The sequence below is a fragment of the Manacus candei genome, unplaced genomic scaffold (genome assembly GCF_025592945.1).
Source record: "Manacus candei isolate 608988 ecotype Guabito, Panama unplaced genomic scaffold, ASM2559294v1 h1tg000013l, whole genome shotgun sequence".
Taxonomy (NCBI): domain Eukaryota; kingdom Metazoa; phylum Chordata; class Aves; order Passeriformes; family Pipridae; genus Manacus; species Manacus candei.
The window spans coordinates 6,953,175-6,972,974 of NW_026138061.1; the positions used below are offsets into that span (position 1 = coordinate 6,953,175).

The following is a 19,800-nucleotide window of genomic DNA, read 5'->3' on the forward strand; positions in this document are numbered from 1 at the left end:
GGAGTTGAGTAAAATGATCCTTTGAGAAATTTTACCTTAATAACTGTGAAGCAGCTGAAACAAGGTGAAATATGTAATTTAAGTGTGATATAGTTCCTTGAAATAGAAATAGTTAGGAAGATACATAAACACATGTGCTCTGCTTCTGATTTTTTTTGGTCTCATGCTGTAATATTATTGCTCTACCTCATTAGTTTGAGTCTGAGCCTGTCCTTTCTCTTTATATAAGACCCACTTGCATGCACAGACCTGTGAAGTCTTTTACTGTATGATGAAAAGAACTCATTATTTGATCCAATATTTAGAACTGGATTTTAATAGCAGGTTTTGAAATAACTGAAGTTCGGGGGTGGGTACCTGCAGTTTAACCCATTGTTGATGCTTAATTTCAGCAACCACTCCTATTTTTTATCTGAAACTTGCATGGTGGCTTGATTCTGGCCAACAGCTGTTTGCTCATTCCCCTTTCCCACAGGACTAAGACAATGTAGACAGAAGGTGAGAAGTCTCATGGATCAAGATAAAGACAGTTTAATGGGTGGAGCAAAAGCTGCATGGACAAGGAAAAAAAGTTACCTCCATCCTGGCCAGACCCAGTACACTTGATCAGAATGGATTATGCAGATGTATCTGATTGCATTTCCTGATTCCAAGTTAATTTCTAAAACATCAAGATGTAGGCACACTTCAAAACTTCCTTACGCCTCAAACACTGAATTTCACTTGGGTTTTTTATGCTTAGTCAGATTTCTTGTGAAAAGGGATTGAAAAGGTCAGTTTTCATTTTCTTAAGACATCTTTCCCTTGACAGGTGCAATCACTGTTACTTGTTGTTTCCAGGCCCAACAGTTCTGGAGGTGTTTAATACCTTGTTGAAGCACCTGCGCATCAGCGTTGACTTCGAGCTGGGTGACAGGCGCAGCTCAGCGGGAAGTGCCGCTTTCAGCACGAGCTCCAAGGAGAACGATGAGAGGATTGTCCAGAATGCAATTATTCAAACAATTGGTGAGTAATGGCAGTAACACAGGCTCACTTAAAATCCCTCTTGTTTTCCCCCTTCCACTATGAGATGGTATTGGACCAGCTTGAATCCAAAAAGAATAATACCAAGTGTGATATCTCTGATTGTATTTGCCTCATTCTCAGGCTCACTTTATGTGTTTGTCTTCTGAAAGGTTGTTCTTTTAAATGCTAACTGAGCAGATAGGGAAGAAGCTCGATGATAATTAAAAATGCTGGTAGACTTAAATTTTAGTTACATTATTATATGGCCCTTGAAATATAGAAATAAATCCCTACCTTAGGACTAATATTAGTCCTTTTATGAAAATCATTTTGCAAACAATCGTATACAGTAAAATATATTTTAGTAGGAGCTGCCTGAAAACTTGTAGAAACAAATGTTAAACACAGTAGCAACAACGACACCTAATGGCCGGGCGTGCTACAACAACTAAAGTACTTTAGTGGACAGCACCGTAAGTGGCGTAACAAATTCTGTAAATTATTTTGTTGGAATACCCTCTCCCCTTTTTTCAGATTTTCTTTTTGTGGTACTGATATTATGTACTGCATTGCGTTTATGATGTCTATTCCTTTCCTTAAAGAACAAGGGGCAGTGTTACTTAAATGTTGTTTACTAATCTGTACCTTGAAGCTTTTTAGAGCAGTAGCAAGTATGTAATAGATTATTTCTCATCATTGCAGTAAAACTCCAATTTAAAATATTAACCTCCCCCCCCAAAAAAAAAATGCTGGAAACCCCACAACCCAACTTTTTAAAGTAAAGCTTCTTTCTGTCGGTCATCGATTCCAACTCCCTGCTCCTCACAGGACTTCTTACAACTAAACCATGCAACTAAGAGCATTGTCCAGATGCTCCTTGAGCTCTGTCACGCTTGGTGCTGTGACCACTTCCCTGGGGAGCCTGTTCTAGTGACCAGCCACCCATTCAGTAAGGAACCTTTTCCCATCTGAGCTTCCCCTGATGAAGCTTCATTCCATTTCCTTATGTCCTATCACTGGTCACCAGAGAGAGGAGATCAGCACCTGCCCTTCTGCTGCCCCCCTCAAGGAAGGTGTAGACTGTGATAAGGGCGCCTCCCAACCTTCTCTTCTCCAAACTGAACAAGCCAAGTCATCTCAGCTTCTCCTCATAAGTCTTGCCCTCAACACCCTTCACCATCTTGGTTGTCCTTCTCTGAACAGCCTCTTAATAGTTTGATATTCTTATATTGAGGTGCCCACAACTATGGACTGGAGGTGGGGCCACCCCAGTGCAGAGCAGAGCGGGACAGTCACCTTCCTTGACCGGCTGGCGATGCTGTGCCTGATGCCCCCCAGGATATGGTTGGCCCTCCTAGCTGCCAGGGCACCCTGCTGACTCACACTTAACTTGCCATTGGGGGGTGCAGGTCTTAGAGAGGCCAGGGCCTTCTGTGGGTAGAAACTAGTTCTCCCTGGTCGAGCTGGAAGAGCTACAGCACCCTCCTTGTGTGTCAACTGTTGCTAGCACCCCCTAAGGGATTCTTTTAAGGCTGGGGAGGGGGTGTGTGCCTGGTGTTTCTCCTGGCCCTGCACAGGCCCCTTCAGCCATTGTGGCGCAGGCTGTGGGCTCCAGGTGGGTCTTTCTGCTCCCCTGGGTTCCTTTGGTTCAGGAAAAGCCCCCTGTGCACCTTGTGGACCTCCCTGGAGCACTCCGCTTCCCATCAGGAGCTGCTTGCATCGTCAGTCCCTCAGTACAGCAATAGTCATATATCACTTGTATGTCTGGGCTTTCTGTCCCCTCACTTGTAACACTTAACGGAGACTTCACAGACAAAAGTAACAGCGCTGTGTACCGTGAGGAACACTTCCAGCTCCTCACTAGTTACAAATTAACTGATGCCACGCATGTAATTTTAAAATGGTATATTTAGAGGAGGATAAAATTAGAAAGCTTTAGGATTCAGAGTTGGAAGCAAATGTCAGAAAAAGACTCTGTAAAGGCATTCAGCAGAAATGAACATGTGAGATTATGGCCTAAAACAAATCATAATTTTATTCTCATCTATTTTGACCTTGTTAATATATTCCTTGTATTTATAAGGCTTTCCTTATAAAGAGAAGGGCCCTATTTATCTTTTCTTCTGTGATTTCATTCTATTTTTATTTAGGATTTTTTGGAAGCAATCTCCCAGATTACCAGAGATCAGAGATTATGATGTTCATTATGGGCAAAGTACCTGTTTTGGGGACTTCACAATCACTGGATACCAGCCACCTTGGGTTTGTATATCCTACATTTTTAATTAGATTCTTGATAAAGTATGAAGCGAAAAACATTAAGAAAAGTGAAATGCAAATCCTTACTCCTTAGGGGCTGTATTAAATACTATGCAGAACCAAGACAAGTGCAGTGTCAGCAATATGAAATCAGCCTACAGACTTGATACTGATAGAAAATACCTGATTGGAATCAAGATTATTTTGCACTAAAACATTTCTTCTCTCTGTATCTGTACAAATGTTTTCAGAATTATCCAGTGAATGCTGGTTAATTCCATAAGTTCTTACATGTGTGTTTTGGGAATGAGGGAAATTAAACTATGTCTACCTTTTTGCAAATAGCTGTATAATTTTCAAATTTTTTTGTTTTTAATACATTCTGTTCAAGCTGACTTCAGCTTAAGAAATAAACTGTAGAAATTCCAGTGAATTTGTTTTAAATTTTCCCTATTTATTTAGAAATAGGAAAAAACTATAGGTGGTCAGATTTCTGTAATAAATCCATATTTAAAAAGTTGCCATACACTGAAGTAACTTTTTCCCTGTAATGTGAATAATTATGTTGAAAAGACTGTGCTTCCTCAGTATGGGGAAAGTCACTGAAGAGGCTGCAGCTGTTCTTTCCAGATGTGCATGGACACTTTGCACCACATAACTGGTCCCCTGCTAGATTAAGTAGGAAGTCATTGTCATTCTCCTGGCTTCTTGGTAGCTTTTCGTACAGTATTGTGTCCCTGTGGCATGGGATGATATTCCATGGAAGATAGAAATCTGTCTGTGCCAGGCAGTTATCGCTCATTAAGAAGGTATTTGAAGAACAAATCCATGTAAAATTCTGTGCTTGGATTAACAGTTGGGGGGGTGTGTTTTTTAACTTCACAATTTTCTTTTTATGGGGTTCTGTGTAAACATGTGCCTGAGTGTGTTAGTATGATGTGTATGTGTCATTCTGAATAAAGCAGGCATTCTGACTGCTGATACAGTCTTGCATTGCATGAAATTTTCGTCTCTGCTACCCAGAACATTTGAATGATACAATAGCCAGGATTATAGCCCCTGTAGGTGAAAGTTTCCACTGTTATGCAGGGGCCAACTCCTGTGAATAGTTTTGCTCTTTCTTTATGCTACTGATGCACAAAGTGGTTTGTACCTTTTTTACTGTCCTGAGAGAGTCTCTTTGAATGGAACAATTTATTCCAAGTGCACTTTTATCTCGTAAGATCTTGCAAGAGTAGTGACTACATACCATTAGCTATTTGGCTTCTTTTAGTACCAGCAGACGGAAAATGAAAACAGATGAAGAACAGTTTAAGTAGTGTTCTGTGTACCCTCCTGTGATACCAAAACTGAGGGATCTTTCAGTTTTCCTTACTGATTTTGCGAATAATTTTTTTCCAGTCTCAGAGTTCTGAGGTCTGATTTAAATAAGAGGTGTCCTTGTTTCTTAAGAAGACTCAATTACATTTTAATTCAGAAGAAATTCTGAGTGCTGCTGCTTGTGAAAAGAAAGTCAAGCTTGTAGTGGTTGAATGTTTTAGATACAAAGGGATTGCTAAATGAAACATGAATTTTAGATCTGCTTTACAGTATACAGTTTACTGTTTTCTTCAGTTACACGAGCTCCATTTTTTTAAGCCTTTCTGTAAATGTCTCTTCCAAAAACATTTAGTTATTGCACCTCAGTTGGAGATATTTGCCCTTTATTTATGATCATCCAGCATCCCTTCCAAGACTGCTGTATTCACTTGTAGAAATGCAGTTGTTAGATGATGTCTAGGTAATATTTTGAAGATATGCAAAAAAACCTAATTTGCAACTTTTTTTTTCTAATTGCAGAGATTTGGGAACTAGAAGGATTCAGATCATGTTACTGAGATCTTTACTTATGGTAAGCCTTTTGTGCTTAGTATACTATGTTATAAACACATAATGTCTCACTTTATCTATATTTTTACACACGTAAGTGCAGTATAACAACTCTGGATTATGAAATTAAACATACATTCCTATTACATAGATCTGGAATTCTACTATGTAAAATTGTGAAAGCATTTTCCCAACTTAGATTACAAACAGGTCAAGAAATACTCCTCCATCTCTTAGAGCACATTAGTGAATATCAGTTATAATTGGATCTGCAGATCCAAAAGAACATCATAGAGTAGGTTGAGTTCTGCCAGCAATACTGGCAATATCAAAGTGAAATCACTTTTGTCTCTGAGCCCAGAAAAGCAGTAATTAGTAGAGTGGACAATATTTTTAAAAGCACAGAAGTGGATGCCTATCTCCAAGCCCTTAAAGCCTCAGACACAATTGTTCTTTCCTTCCTAATATTTCCCAAGTTTCTTGTAAGGTATGACTGAATGTTTTATCACAAATACATTTTTTAACTGTAAACCTTTAAAGAGTATTTCTGGAAATAGACACAGATGGTAAGAATCAGAAAGTGGGTGGTAAAGGAAACTCTTGCCAGTAGAAGCTTGGCCTGTTTTGTTGCAGAAGCTGAAAACTGTTTAGTCACTGAAGTAGGGGATACAGCATAAAGAATGATTTCACAACTAAAGCAGAAGAATACTTTCCTGGAAAATGAGCTTCTATCCCTGCTTTGACATGAAATTTGTGTGTGGTGTTAGGCAAGTTGTTTAAACCATTCTTTGCTTGTCCAAATCTGAAATCCTAGACTGTGGTTTGCAGAAGACCTGAGCATTCACAGTTGCAATTTAAGATAGAAAACTTGTTAAAAAAGGCCTCAGGTGGTCATTTTGCACATTGTCTCCAGTAAAGATAGACTCAGGTATGCCTAAGCTATTCCTGACAATATTCATCTCACCAGTCTTAAAGTTCCATCCAAGTCAGTAAGAATTGTTCTCATGATTTTGAGCACTGCATAGCCTAAGTATACTTTAAGGGATTCAGGTTGTGCATGTGGGAGGAATTTAACATTTTGGACACTGAATTTAAATTTGCCTTCTCTTTAGAATATGAGAGTAAAATCCCATCATGGCACGAAGGTGTGAAAGTGAATGTTCTGATGCTTAATGAATTACTCAGACATTGATAAATATTGTGAAAAAAATGTGAGCATTGTACAGCATGTATTCTTTACAAAAGAATAATATTTCATAAAATAATTAGTCTGTTCCCATGCATACACACAGGCAGACAAGTTAATGTTAATAGGCGGTTGAAATCTGGCACTTAATTAAAAGTGTACACTTACATTTGCAGCCTTGCTGCTTGTAATATTAGCCATTTTCCATTTTCAAAATGATTGGTTAGATACCTTCATGTGCCCTTGTGCTCCTCTGCCAGCCACTTCTCTTTGAACACCTTCAGTTATGCTGCAGGCACAGTGCTTGCTCACGTGTTGTAGTTTAACCCCAGCAGGCACCAGGGACCACCCAGTCACTCCCTCACTCTTCCCCAGAGGGATGAGGGAGAGAATCAGAAGGTACCAGTGAGAAAAGTGGGTTGAGATGAAAACAGTTTAGTAAGTAAAAGAAGGAAACCAAGAGAAACGAAACCAAGTAATAATAAAATAAACCAAAACCCTTACCCAAAACCCAGTTGCTCACCGCAAGCCAGCTGATACCTGACCAGTCCCTGAGGAGTGGCAGGCCTTGCAAACTGCCACCCCTTTTGTTGCTGAGATGACACATTTTAGTGTGGGATATCCCTTTGGAAGTCTGCAAGCTCTGCTCGGCAGTAACTAAATCAACCCCATGTTATCAGCACTGTTTTGGTCACAAATCCAGAACACAGCAGCATATGTGCTACTATGAAGAAAATTAACTGTCCCAGACAAAACCAGCACAACACAGTTCACATGTAAAAGGGTATGGAATATGTATAATAACAATTCAATTATTAACTAAACCTGAGATAAAAATATTACTGTGTTTATTGTAATTAAATTTTGAATCATTTTTCTCCCCTCATGCTCAGTACCTTATACTTTGCAGTTTCTGAATCTGTTTTAGTTTTGAGATTCTAGTATTCTGATAACCTCCATTTTAAATTTTAAACATATCTGACTGCTGTAAATGTTCAACTAATTAATATCTGAATTGTCAGTAGAAGTTTACTTTTCTTTATGTACCTACAGAGTTTGCTTTAATTAAAAGCAATTGAAAGAGGCAAGTGAGAAGTCATATTAGTTTAACAAAAGAAAAAAAAACCACTATGGTACCAGATTTCTAAGAAAGTGGTGTTTGCTGCTTACGTTATGTTTTGCAATAAAGTAGTATCAATAAATGTTTAAGGTGTACATACAGACTCTGACTTCTCTTTTTTAATTCACATGAGCTTACTCAGTAACATATGTGAACTGAACAGCTCATAACCTGAAATGGAAAAATCTCTATTGTAATTATTACCATCTTCATTTTATGCCCTGCAACTTTTCATAGGCCATGTAAAAAAAAATTCATACCTTTATTTTTTCTTCTGGTTATCTTGGTAAAGGAAGGATCCTGAGAGACAATCCTTTTAACAAATGAGAGAGTTAATTTGAAAATGTGTGTTGGAGTCCTTCCAAATCCATAGTGAGGTCAGGAATTTTCAAAATTAATCCAATACTTCAATTTGAATCCACCTTTCAGATGCCAAAGCAAACCCACTAAAAGTATGTGACAAATGCAGTTAATTCTTACGGTGCAGTAACGACACACATTAATTTAACTTCCGCCAACAAACAGGTGACTTCAGGATACAAAGCCACAACGATCAGTAATGCACTTCCTCCCCCATTCCTGGACCCGTTACTGTCTCCCTCACTCATGGAGGACTCTGAGCTAAGGCAGCTGGTCCTGGAAATCCTGCATAACCTCATTGATCGGCACGACAACAGAGCGAAGCTCAGAGGGATACGGTACTGCTTTTTGTTTGCTTTGGCCTACTTGAAATTCTAGTTTAATACCTGAATGATAAGTACTGTTGATCTTTAAATACTATTCCTAACGTGAAATTTTGATGTACTGTTTTGGTAAATGCACAGTGTCTTTTATTGATGGTAGGCATTTTACAGGTAAACCTCAGTGCTCCTACCTTAAATAACCATTTCAAATATCTGCTAGTTTAGCTGTGGAAGACAGAATATGTTATTTTATGTAGCGAAAAAAAATGTGATTGTCATAATTCTGTTTATTGTTCTCCCTCTTCAACTGAAATTTGAATACCATTGTTAAGACTGGATATAATTAAAAGGGAAATTGCATCAATATTTGTTTGAATAGTTCCTATATTTTACATCCTCTTCCTTTCCAACTTTTTTTTTGCTAAAATGATATTTTTCTTACGTTTGTAGAATAATACCAGATGTTTCTGATCTAAAGATAAAACGAGACAAGATTTCAAGGCAGGATGTGAGCTTCATGAAAAAGGTAATAGAGTGAAAGATCACTTTTTTTATCTAGAAATAAAGTAACTGAACCAGTTATTTTGATTGTCTTCTACAGTTGTATTTTTGCAAGAAGTTGCAAAGATCAGTACCAAATGATTTTAATCAAATTACAGTGATTTCAATGTTGAGGTGCTCTAGATACTTTAACGATGGTTCCATTAAATAAAATTGCCATGTATGTCTTAGGTGAAGACTCTTGTATGCATGAAATTAGACAGAGAATTAAAAGAATAAAAAAGGATAAAATACATGTGTACACATGCATACACAAACAAGTATGATTAACCAATATTACCACTAGTTTCTAACAACAGCTTCTTTATAAACACAGTACTGTTCTATTTTATGCAGAGAATTGCACGAATACTGCACTGTGGTCAGATGTTGGCATTCATTTCCTGTTGAAATATTAAAAAAAATAATTTTCCATTTATGTAAAGGAGGAATCTAAGTTGGCCCTGCTTGGAGTAGAGAGTTGGACCAGAAGACCTTTAAATACCCTTTCTAATCTAAACTATTCTATTATTTTAATATCATTTTCCCTTTTATGTCTTTTATAGCATGGTCAGCAGTTGTACAGACACATTTACTTAGGCTGCAAAGAAGAAGACAATGTCCAAAAAAACTTTGAACTCCTGTTTACATCTCTAGCTCTAACCACAATTGAACTGGCCAATGAAGAAGTGGTTATTGACCTCATTCGATTAGCTATTGCCTTGCAGGTATGAGGCTGAGCTGGTGGTGTGTTTGTTGACTGACAATTTATATTTGTAATTGGATATGTGAGTAACTTGTTTTGTTTGTATATTGATCTTCAAATTGGAAATCTCATCATTTGGTCCAAACATGTTTGAGCCACTAAGGAAGTACACTTTGTACATGCCACTTATTATAGGGAAAGCTTCAGCTAATCAGTTTTGTAACAAATTTCTACAGCGTGTGCTGTTCAGGAAAAGTAGCAGATGTGGAAATTTGTTGAAATGTTTCCTAGAATCACTGATATTTGTTAGCAGATTGAAAAGGTGTTCTTACAACATGTCATTGTGCATCAGTGTTCTGTATAAAAGGTATGAATTGTCCTTGCCTTGGATGAAAGCTTTTGTATAATTGATTGGTTGGGAATATTTGTCAAACCAAGCTATTTAATCTCACCTTAGAGTAAAATTCTGTTAGTGTGTTGATAGGCTTTATTCCTTAACATTTTGTTAAAAAAATCATACATTATCTCATACTTGCATACAGTCTTCAGGGAAACTGTCAAACTTATTAAGTTTGTCTGTGTTTAAATCAAAGCATTAAAAAAAATAAAGGAGTGTTAACATGTGCCCTGGAAATTTGATGAAATCAGGCCCTGTATTCCCAGTTCTCTCTGTCATTAATCTTATTCCCAAATGTACATCTGTATTATGAAACCTCTGAAATGCAGTGCGCATCCTTAATTATAAAATTTGTCACTGAACCAAATCCTTACTTAATGAAAATAACATTAGGAGTTTTACTAGAGCAAAAATAATGCAGTCTGAATAAACATAGAAATGCTAATAAGGATGAAATAATTCCCTTTATGGTGCTGTATCTGTGACTCACACAGGTGATCTTTGTGATTAAACTGCTATTTCTAATTTTCCTGAAAAAATGTTTTGATCAGGAGGTGGTAAGTACAAGAGATTACCAGTTATAAACCAGTACTTCCTTTCTGAGAAACAGAATTTTGAGTTGAGTAAATTTATTTCTCTTCATAGTGGTTGAATTTTTAAGCTTTTTAACTTCAGATCAATATATTTGTAGTTCAGGAGTGAGCTAAAAGACTAGAATTTTAAGATGAGAGGTATCAAATACTAAGTAGTAGCAGATCGTCATCATATGTCTGGTAGTGTTACTAATAATAAATTTGACTTCCATATATTCAAGACAGCCTGTTAACTTTGGAAAGCATAATGCTATCCCTTGTATTTCAGGACATTGCCATCATCAACGAGGATAATCTGCCAATGTTTAATCGTTGTGGTGTCATGGCGTTGGTTGCAGCCTATCTAAACTTTCTGAGTCAGATGATTGCAGTTCCTGCCTTTTGTCAGCATGTCAGCAAGGTAACACATAATTAAATAAGTCATTTATGACACTACACATTCTACTGTAAAATGGGTAAATAACTTGTATCAAGTAATGGCTTATGGTCTTGTTCTCCCATATTTGTGTCCACCGACATTGCTCTTGGTCTTCAGTCTCTGATGGCATTACTTGCTGACTCTTCAAATTATAAACAGAATAAACTTCTCTCAAAGTATAGCATTTTTACTTTGTTTATAGTACCATATATAATGGGCTAAATCCTCATCTGGTATAAGACTTTACAGCCTCACTGGCTTGGGTGAAAAAGTACTGACAGGTACAAGACCATGAGAACCAGATTTTTAGTCTAAAGGGTGAGTGCCAGAGTCTCTTTCTCTGGTTAAAAGAAATTCTAAAGGCCTCATTTGTGCTGAGGTAGATGTGTTAGTGAGAGTTAGTTATTGGAGAAAACAGCTATGGAACTACTCCATTTGTACTGTTTGTCTTGTGTTTTTTTCAGGTCATCGAAACCAGAAGTGTGGAAGCATCTTATTTTCTCCCAGAAACAATTTTCAAAGACAAATGCAAGTAAGGAGATACAAAATGTCCATCAGTGGACAGTGAAGTACCTCTTTTACTATTAAAATTCAGACATCACTGAAATATGTTACATATGTGAAAAATAATTTAGGGGTTTAGTAGTGTACAGGGTAGGCAGAAGAAACCCAAATATTGAAAGCATGTGCGTGTATAGGGGAAAAAAAAGGTGGGTTTCAGACTTTTTTATTGTAGTCAGAGGCACTTACACCCTCACAATATGATGCTTGGTGTGCGTGCTAATACAGCCAAATGCGTTTTCACTGAATCACAGAATGGATGAGGCTGGAAGGCATCTCTGGAGGTCATCTGGTCCCTGCATCCACATCCAGATGGCTTTGGAATATCTCCAAGGATGGAGACTCCACAACCCCTCTGGATAACCTGTGCCAGTGCTTGGTCACCCTCACAGTAAAGAACTGTTTCCTGATATTCAGCCAGAACCTTCTGTGTTTCAGTTTGTGCAATTGCCTCTGGCTCTGTCACAGAGCAGCACTGACAAGCCTTTCCACCCTCTCTCCCTTAAGGTAGTTGTACACATTGATAAGATCCACCTTCTTTTCTCCATGCTGAACTGTTCCAGCTCTCTCTCTCTTCATTGGAGAGATGCTCCAGTCCTTTAATCCACCTTAGTGGCCCTTTGTCAGACTCCCTAAAGTCTCACCTTCCCTGGCGACTGCAGCACCTGACTCAATAGTCCAGTGTGGCCTTACCAGAGCTGAGTAGAGGGGTAGGATCTCCTGCCTCGACCTGCTGACAATGTTCCTCCTGTCAGCCAGGATACAGGATGCAGCCCAGGATACCTCAGTCTTTTTTGCCACAAGGGCACACTGCTGGCAAATGGCAAATATTACTGTTGCTATTAATTAATTACTATTAATATTACTATTGCTCTGCAGGTTTTTTTTTTATTTAACAAAGACTATTTTCTCTCAAGATGTAGCAGAATAGATGAGGAACATATTTCGGATAGCCAGTAAGTGTTAAGGTAATTTAAAATAATGCAGAGGTGTTGAATAAACTAGATTTGGGTATATATTCATTCCTAAAAAACTGAGCAAGCTTCATTTCCATCAAATCATTACCATTGGTTGCTCACAGACATTGGAGGAATATTTTCTGTAACCAACAAATACCTATGTGTAGACAATAATTTCAAATATATATTTTGACAGTCTTCCAAAATCCTTAGAGAAGCATGAAAAAGACTTATTTTTCCTGACGAACCAGATTGCAGAATCATTAGGAGGCAGTGGATACAGTGTGGAAAGATTGTCAGTTCCATATGTACCCCAGGTAACAGGTAAGTACTGATTAGTAGCAACACCACAAAGTACCAGTTATTAAGAACGCTTTCTCAATGTGTTGTGTGCCTATGAAATGTAATGTGGCTGCTTGGCAACAAAACCTAATCAGATCATTTTGTCTTCTCAGGATGGGGTGTTTTTTTCTCATTAGGTACTCTATGAAACTGTAAAAAGTTTCAACTATTTGTCCTTTTAAGGTTGTTTTTTTTCCTTAAAGAAAGGAAGAGGGGCAGAAAGGCCTTGAACCCACTTTGACTCTTTTTAATGAAGTCTTTGCTTTCAAAAGACTACCTGTGTTAGTTTGAGAACATACAAGCCAACATACTTTATTTTTTTTATGTAAACACTAAATGAAAAATATTCCATGCTTTTGCCATATGGTCTTGTGCTGAGTTATTTGCCTTAGATAAATTCTAAATGAGCAGATGCTAATTTAGTCAAGAATGGGATGTTTTTCTCCATTAGATACCTATGCAAGCTTAGTGTCAGGTAACAGTAGAAATGCCTGAGGAAGGTTTCTGGGAGTTCCAGCTAGGCAGGCTGCGTGAAAGGTGTGTGGAGGACTAGCAAGTATGTGACATTATGTGCTTTTGGCTTATGTGCTTTTGCCAATTGAGCAACTTACTCAAAAAATGTTTTTTTTTCTTAACAATGTGTGTTTTGTGGCTCCATGTAACCAGTTGCTATTGTAAACAGACTGTGGGACACCCCAGCCTGAAGCATGGACCTTTTTAAAGCAGAAAAATGTGACTTCTCTGTTCTGTAGCTCACACATAGGAAGAATCATAGTACATAGGGACAGTGAATGCCAGATCTGTCATTCTTGCAGTCTGATTCAGAGACATTGCTGCCTGCTCTTGAGTGTCTTTTTTGGATAGCTGCTATGGGAGGAATTGAGTTCTGCAAACAGCACGTGTGGATTTGTCCCAGATGCTAGCAGGCACACTAGTGATATGTTCTGACACAGCTACAATGTCTGTGTTTTCTGTTGCTGGTTGTCTTCTAGAAAGGATAATGTTCCTATCTTCACAGATTTCTTCTTCTGGCATCCAGAAAAACAATTAACTTTATATTTTAGTACTGGCAGGAGAGGTAGCCAGCAAGTAAGGAAACGTTACTGACTTTGAGTAAATGAGAGTGGAATGAGAAAGATAGATTGGTTTGAAATTTATGTTAAGCCTCTTCTAGAAACCAAGGTGTATTTGTGCCCAAATGACCTTGTTAGGGTTTTCTTGGATACTTGGCTGAAAATGCATTCCTACATAGGAGGACATGAAAGTTCTGATAGCAAGATTGAGTTTACCTGCAAGTATGTGATTAACTGCCTCTGCACGTGATGAGAAATTGCCATATTTAATCCTAAATCTTAGTATATGTGAGTCAGATGGGTTTGGGTTTTTTTGTAATTTTTTTGTAAAGAACAGCAACCAAAACTCGCTCCTTGTCTGTTGCCATAGCTAGTAAATACATTAATCTCTAATCCTGTGGAATATTGAGCTTCCAAGGTTTTCTTTTAACTAAATCAGGAACAAATGGATATTTTGGAATTCCTAAGCTTTTAATTTTTTAATGCAATGAAATGTTTAATTTCTGCTATTAATATTATAATGCTAGAATGTAGTGTTTCAAAAGAAATCATTAATCTTAGTAAAAAATTAATCCATTTTTCTATATTCCTGTGAAATCTAGGGTTGAACCCAAAAAGCCAGTAAATATTTCATCGTGATTATTTCTGGTATTTCCAAATATCAGTGACACAATGCTTAACAATGGCTTGTAGACATAATTTTGTCATCCTGTCTTTGTTTCATGTTTTGATATTTCTTGTCAGTTTGAAAGACATTCATATCTGCAGGTTTTTTTATCTGCCTTTTTCTCTTCCTTTCTTGGGGGAGGGAGAAAACATGATAATTTAAATGTACTTTTAATAATTTTTTTTGTCAGTACATATATATTTTTTTAATTCAGCTCTATTTCCATCAGGCAAAAAACCTCATAAATGCAAACACAAGTCAAAAGGTAAAAATGAGTTGTAGGTCAGCCTGCTCTCCTGCTGCCTGTGGTGTCTCTATAGGATGTGCACTGTCAAAAAATGCTTTTAGAAGGCCTTTAGATCTTTAGGCCAGAAATTGTGTTGTACTTGGTGTACTTAGTGTTTTCATATGCTTCTTTTTGTTCATCTCCTTGAAATACCTGTAGCACTGTTAGCTGCTGTGAGGTTTACCTTTGTGTTTACTCTTGATTTGAAACTCTACAATGGTAGTAGCTTCCTATTTTCTTTTCCTGAGCAGGTAGTAGGGCTAGAGGTATCATTTTTGTGATGGTACTAATTACCTCTTTGAGTGACATTGCAAGAACTTGTAGAAAGTTGGAAGAAGCTCTCAGTTGTTCAAAGAATGAAGAGTTATCTTATTCACTGGCTGTTCAGGATAAAGGTCCGTTAGCAGAACATGTGTACGTGCATATGTTCTGTCTGCATCTCAGTAGCTGTGTGCATCCCACCAGGACTGGGCTTAGACACTGTCTTCCTGCCAGCTGTCTCCTGGTTCCCAGTCTCCCCAGTCACTGGCACCTGAGCATGTGAGTCCTTCAAGTGCCACAGCCCCAGTCCAGCTGCTGGTACAGATCCCCCTTGCACACTGTGATGCCCACGTGCATGTCCATGGATCCCAGTCAACCCCTCAGGCTCCATGGTCTTCCTGACAGCTGACCTGGGCCTCCTGGTCTCTCCAGGGGCCTGCCCCTCAGGAACACACAGAGCCAGACACACGCGGTCACCCCTCGCTCCCAGACCACTTGGCCTATTTTCCTGCTGGTCCGGCTTGATGTTCCCTCATGCTCACGTGGGAATCATCATGCTGTGCACCTTGGCTTGCTCCAGACCCACCAGGCCTCTGACCTGTGGTCTGACTCCAGTTACTGTGCTCAGAGCCCCATGCACATAACTGCACAAAGAATAGAGTTCCTCACCCAGGAAAAGAGGCACTTTAAAGATCATCTAATTCCAACCCCCCCTGCCGTGGGCAGGGACACCTTCCACTAGACCAGGTTGCTCAAAGCCCCATCCAACCTGGCCTTGAACACTTCCAGAGACGGTGCAGCCCCAGTTCCTTTGGGCAGCCTGTTCCAGTGCCTCACAACCGTCACAGTAAAGAATTTATTCCAAATACCCAATCTAAATCTACCCTCTTTTAGTTCAAAGCCATTCCCCCTTGTCCTATTCCTACATGCCCTTGTGAAAAGTGATCAGCCAGTGAGGTGGATGCAGACAGCAGCTCCTGTTGCCCCATGGTGTGGGTGCCACTCCCCAGGCCATGGAGCCAAGGCTCCTGGGACAGGCCTGTCAGGGGCTGGGGCAGTGGGTGTTGGGGCTGTCCTGGTGCCTCTGGGCTCCTTTGCGTGTATGGAAACGAGCTTTGTATCATATAACAGAAAAAATGGAAACTTTCACCATTTTTTTAGTCACTTAATATGTTGAAATAAGAGACAAATGGGTATTTTTCTCAGTCAAGTACAGTGAAGCATCCATTACAAAAATGATTTCTATCCAAAGTAGCCCCAAAAATGTATCTTGTGGTGTTTGTGTGTCAGTTACAGAGAGAGCAGCAAGATGGCAGCAGAGATGTAGTTTTGTCTTGTGTTTTCTTTTGAGGGCTGAGGTGCTTTCCTCAGACTCTGTATATATTGGGTCATGTACCAGCGAGCCATCAGGGATTAAAAATTAAGTAAATCCTTCAGAATGCCACTTCAAATGCTCAGGGTCTCTGGGAACCTGGCAAATATAGCTAGAATTCAGGTGTTTTCCACTAATCTTGTTCTTTCACTGCCTCTTGATCTTAAAATGACATTTCATTTATGTGATTTCTGAAAGTTTTTTCTGATTTTTAAAAGCTGAGGATGTTCAGCTCTGCTGGAATGAATTCTGTTTGTTCACGCTCAATATTTGCACAGCAAAAACACTTTGCTAGAAGTGGCTTAAACAAAGCTTGTAGAAGAATCAGCATAAATTACCTTGTGGTGGGGGAATTTTAAATCCTTCTCTCAGTCTTAGTTTCAAGTGCCTGTAGGTGCTTCTAACTGTGTGCAGTGCAAGTCATCAAATAATAGTAGCCAGGTCCAAATGGCTTGATCTTGGATAAAATTTAAAATGTGACATTCATGGTTTTGTAAATGAGATACCCAAAAGTCAGACCTCTCGAGTCTCTCTTTATTGAAGGCTTCTCATGACATGTCTTAAAATACATTTTTACTGTTTATTGAAATCTCATGTTAATATACTAAATGTTAAAAATGAGAAAATATTATTGCTGCACTGCCTCAGGAATGGAGTCACAGAAGGAAAATCCATCAACTGATGGATGGTTCGATCATAATCTGCTTATGCATTAATGAAATTGTTGTGCTGCTTTTAGTATCAGCGCAGTTGGTCTTATTCTGACAACTTTTTAGGCCAGCTGGACCTGCTAAAATCTTTGTAGAAGTGTGAAATGGAGAGAATTTTTTTCACCCAGTAGATTTTTAGACTTGCTGAATATGGTACTTGTAGCAACAAGAATAAGGAAGGATTGTTGTTCATTTCCATTCAGAAATCTATTTCTTCTGTTAATGAGTCATCTTCCAAGAAGCCCTTTTCTGTTTGAGAATACCTTCAGATTAAGACCTTAATATTTAAATTTCACAACCAAGAAAATAAGTTTAGGCTTTTGTAAAGAACTCTGCAGCTATATATCATCATGTGCTATGTTACTTATTATGCATTTGAATAAGAGCTCATCTCATTTTTTAAAATTCTGGGCTTTTAAGGGAAAGTTGGCAAGAGCTGGGGTGGGAAAGAGACAATAAAAACGTTATTTTCTTTCATATTTAGTAATTTAAAGCCGTAACTGATCATTTTTTCACAACTATTCAAATGATAAAATAGATGATCGTGGGTAAAATAGGCATATGGAAACAAATTTGCATCTCATGGGTAGAAATTTGATTGATCATGTTTCAAGTGTTACACAAAAAGTGAGAGAAGTTGTTTTTCTGCTAGATGAGGACAGACTCTCCAGGAGAAAAAGCATTGTGGACACGGTGTCTCTTCAGGTGGATATTCTACCTGGCAACAACACAGAGGATAAGGTATGAAAATCCCAGAATATTTTAAAGCAGCATCTTGGAGGGAGTGGGGGAATGTAAGTGAAGTTTTTCCAGAAAGTCTAATATCTGATTATTCTAGCATTGTAAATACTTCAAGGGGTTGATTTTTTTAAGTTGTCTTTGCAGAAATGTGTTGTCAAAGACACTGGTGCTGGTCTTGCTGTATAAAAATGTTAAGTATTTTATCACTATAGTTTTTTACAGATAGTGCTGCAGAATATTGGGTAGCAATACATATACACACTGAACAACTGATGTTTTATGAGTAAATATTCTGAAATGTTTTATCTGCCTTTTGAGGCAACCAGTAAATTCCTGTATCCATTCATCATTTGAAGTATTTGAGAAACTTGTTCATCAACATGGGGCTGAGAGATGTAAAACCAGAGAGATGCAAGACTAGTGGTTGACCTGCCGTCTCTGAGAGGGACAGGTGAAGATCAGTCAGGCTTTGTGCACCATGGTGTTACAGTATCACTGTTCCCTTCCAGCAGAGTTTAGCACACAGCACTTTAAACTCACAGAAAGGATAAAGTAGCAACAAAAAGTTCATATGGAGGGTACAGGAGCTGATGCTAATTATCCCTTAGGAAGACTGCCTTATAATTAAAATTATCGCACATCTTTTGACACTTCATTTGAAGTATTTCTTAAAATAAATTTCTACTGAATCTTTTTCAGAGTTCTGCTTATTTTTATTAACCAGATTTCTGCTGGCTGCAGTGGAGATTAGCTGTTGAAATTGAGGTGTTTGTACCTCAGATGAAGTACAGATGATTCTTACCTTTGGCATATTCAAGCACAAACTGCCTAAAGACATGAGGCAGAATATGTGGACTTAGTCAAGCTGAGTGCTATTGCAAAGGAGCAAACTTCATTTTAGACAGAAGTGATCTATATTTTGCATGATTATTATTATTATTTATTTATGCTTTGTGCTGATGGTACCTCAGATGATATTATGTGTTCAGTTTTGTGCTTTAGCAAGATACAGATAAAGTTCAGGAGAAAGAAGAAAAAAAGTATTTGAAAAATAAGGGAGACAATCAGATCTCTAGCTTTCTGAAGAAAGTGAATGGTCCTCGTAGGATTGGGGGTGTTTGACATTAGTATTCATTTTAAGATTGTGTATTATATGTGGTTATATATGATTGAACAACTCTCTTGAAAGTAGAATTAAATGAATGAAGTTTCCACTTCAGATTTCAAGTTATTATGCTGATATTATATCAAGCATTGATATATAGACATTTTTTGAAGTGGTTGTAGTGGTTGTAGATAAATCAAAACCTTTTTATGGGTTCTCAGTTTAATATGGTCTTAATGTGGTCCAGTGTCTTGGATAATGAATTACTGTTTTACCTCTTAAAAAGAAGAATTTTATTAATCAGAAACACAGGAAGCAAAGTATTTCTCCCTTACTTATGATGTTTGTTTACAAAGCAAAGGAAGAACCAATATTTTCCAATTTGCTGACTGCACCTTCGTAGCTATATATGAAATCTGGTTCTCTTGCTTTGTAGATTAGTAAGTATAACAATCCATAACTGTCAGCAGAACTAAACTGCAGGAAAAAAGGAGCATAAAGCTTTATGATTGAGAGGATTACCTACTTACTTAATGGAAATTTTAGAATTAATGATAAATTCACCAAATGTGAATTGTATAAAAGGTGGTTATTTCAGAACCTGAATACCCTTGATCTCTAGCCATATCCACAAATATTTGACACAAAGGGTATTTCACTGTTTATTAATTATTCTTTTATATATTCAGAGGTAGAGAATACAATGCTAATGTAGTAAAATGATAGAAAAGTTATCATTTACAGATCCATCTCCTGAAATAACACAAGTAAAAAGGTAACAGCTATTTCTGCTGGCTTTTCCCTCTACAATAGCTCAAGCCAATGAATTAAAATATTGAAAGAATTCAGAGTCTTCTGAATTGGATGAAGTAACTTTTTGCTACCTTACAGATCTCTTATCTTAAACTATATTAGACCATTCTAAACAATTAGCGTTTATAAGGAAA

The 19,800-nt window shown here is 37.9% G+C and overlaps 1 protein-coding gene across 7 annotated transcripts in view; it reads left to right on the plus strand.

The window, feature by feature from the left end:
* EFR3A (EFR3 homolog A) overlaps positions 1–19,800 on the plus strand; it is a 76,713-nt gene that overhangs the window by 49,911 nt on the left and 7,002 nt on the right. For all 7 annotated transcript variants that reach the window (XM_051778420.1, XM_051778421.1, XM_051778422.1 and 4 more), the window contains 10 exons: positions 841–1,005; positions 3,156–3,267; positions 5,104–5,155; positions 7,965–8,137; positions 8,573–8,648; positions 9,229–9,390; positions 10,627–10,758; positions 11,241–11,308; positions 12,493–12,620; positions 17,660–17,748. In XM_051778420.1, coding sequence (XP_051634380.1) covers positions 841–1,005; positions 3,156–3,267; positions 5,104–5,155; positions 7,965–8,137; positions 8,573–8,648; positions 9,229–9,390; positions 10,627–10,758; positions 11,241–11,308; positions 12,493–12,620; positions 17,660–17,748 — 1,157 coding nt within the window. The remainder of the gene's footprint in view (positions 1–840; positions 1,006–3,155; positions 3,268–5,103; positions 5,156–7,964; positions 8,138–8,572; positions 8,649–9,228; positions 9,391–10,626; positions 10,759–11,240; positions 11,309–12,492; positions 12,621–17,659; positions 17,749–19,800) is intronic.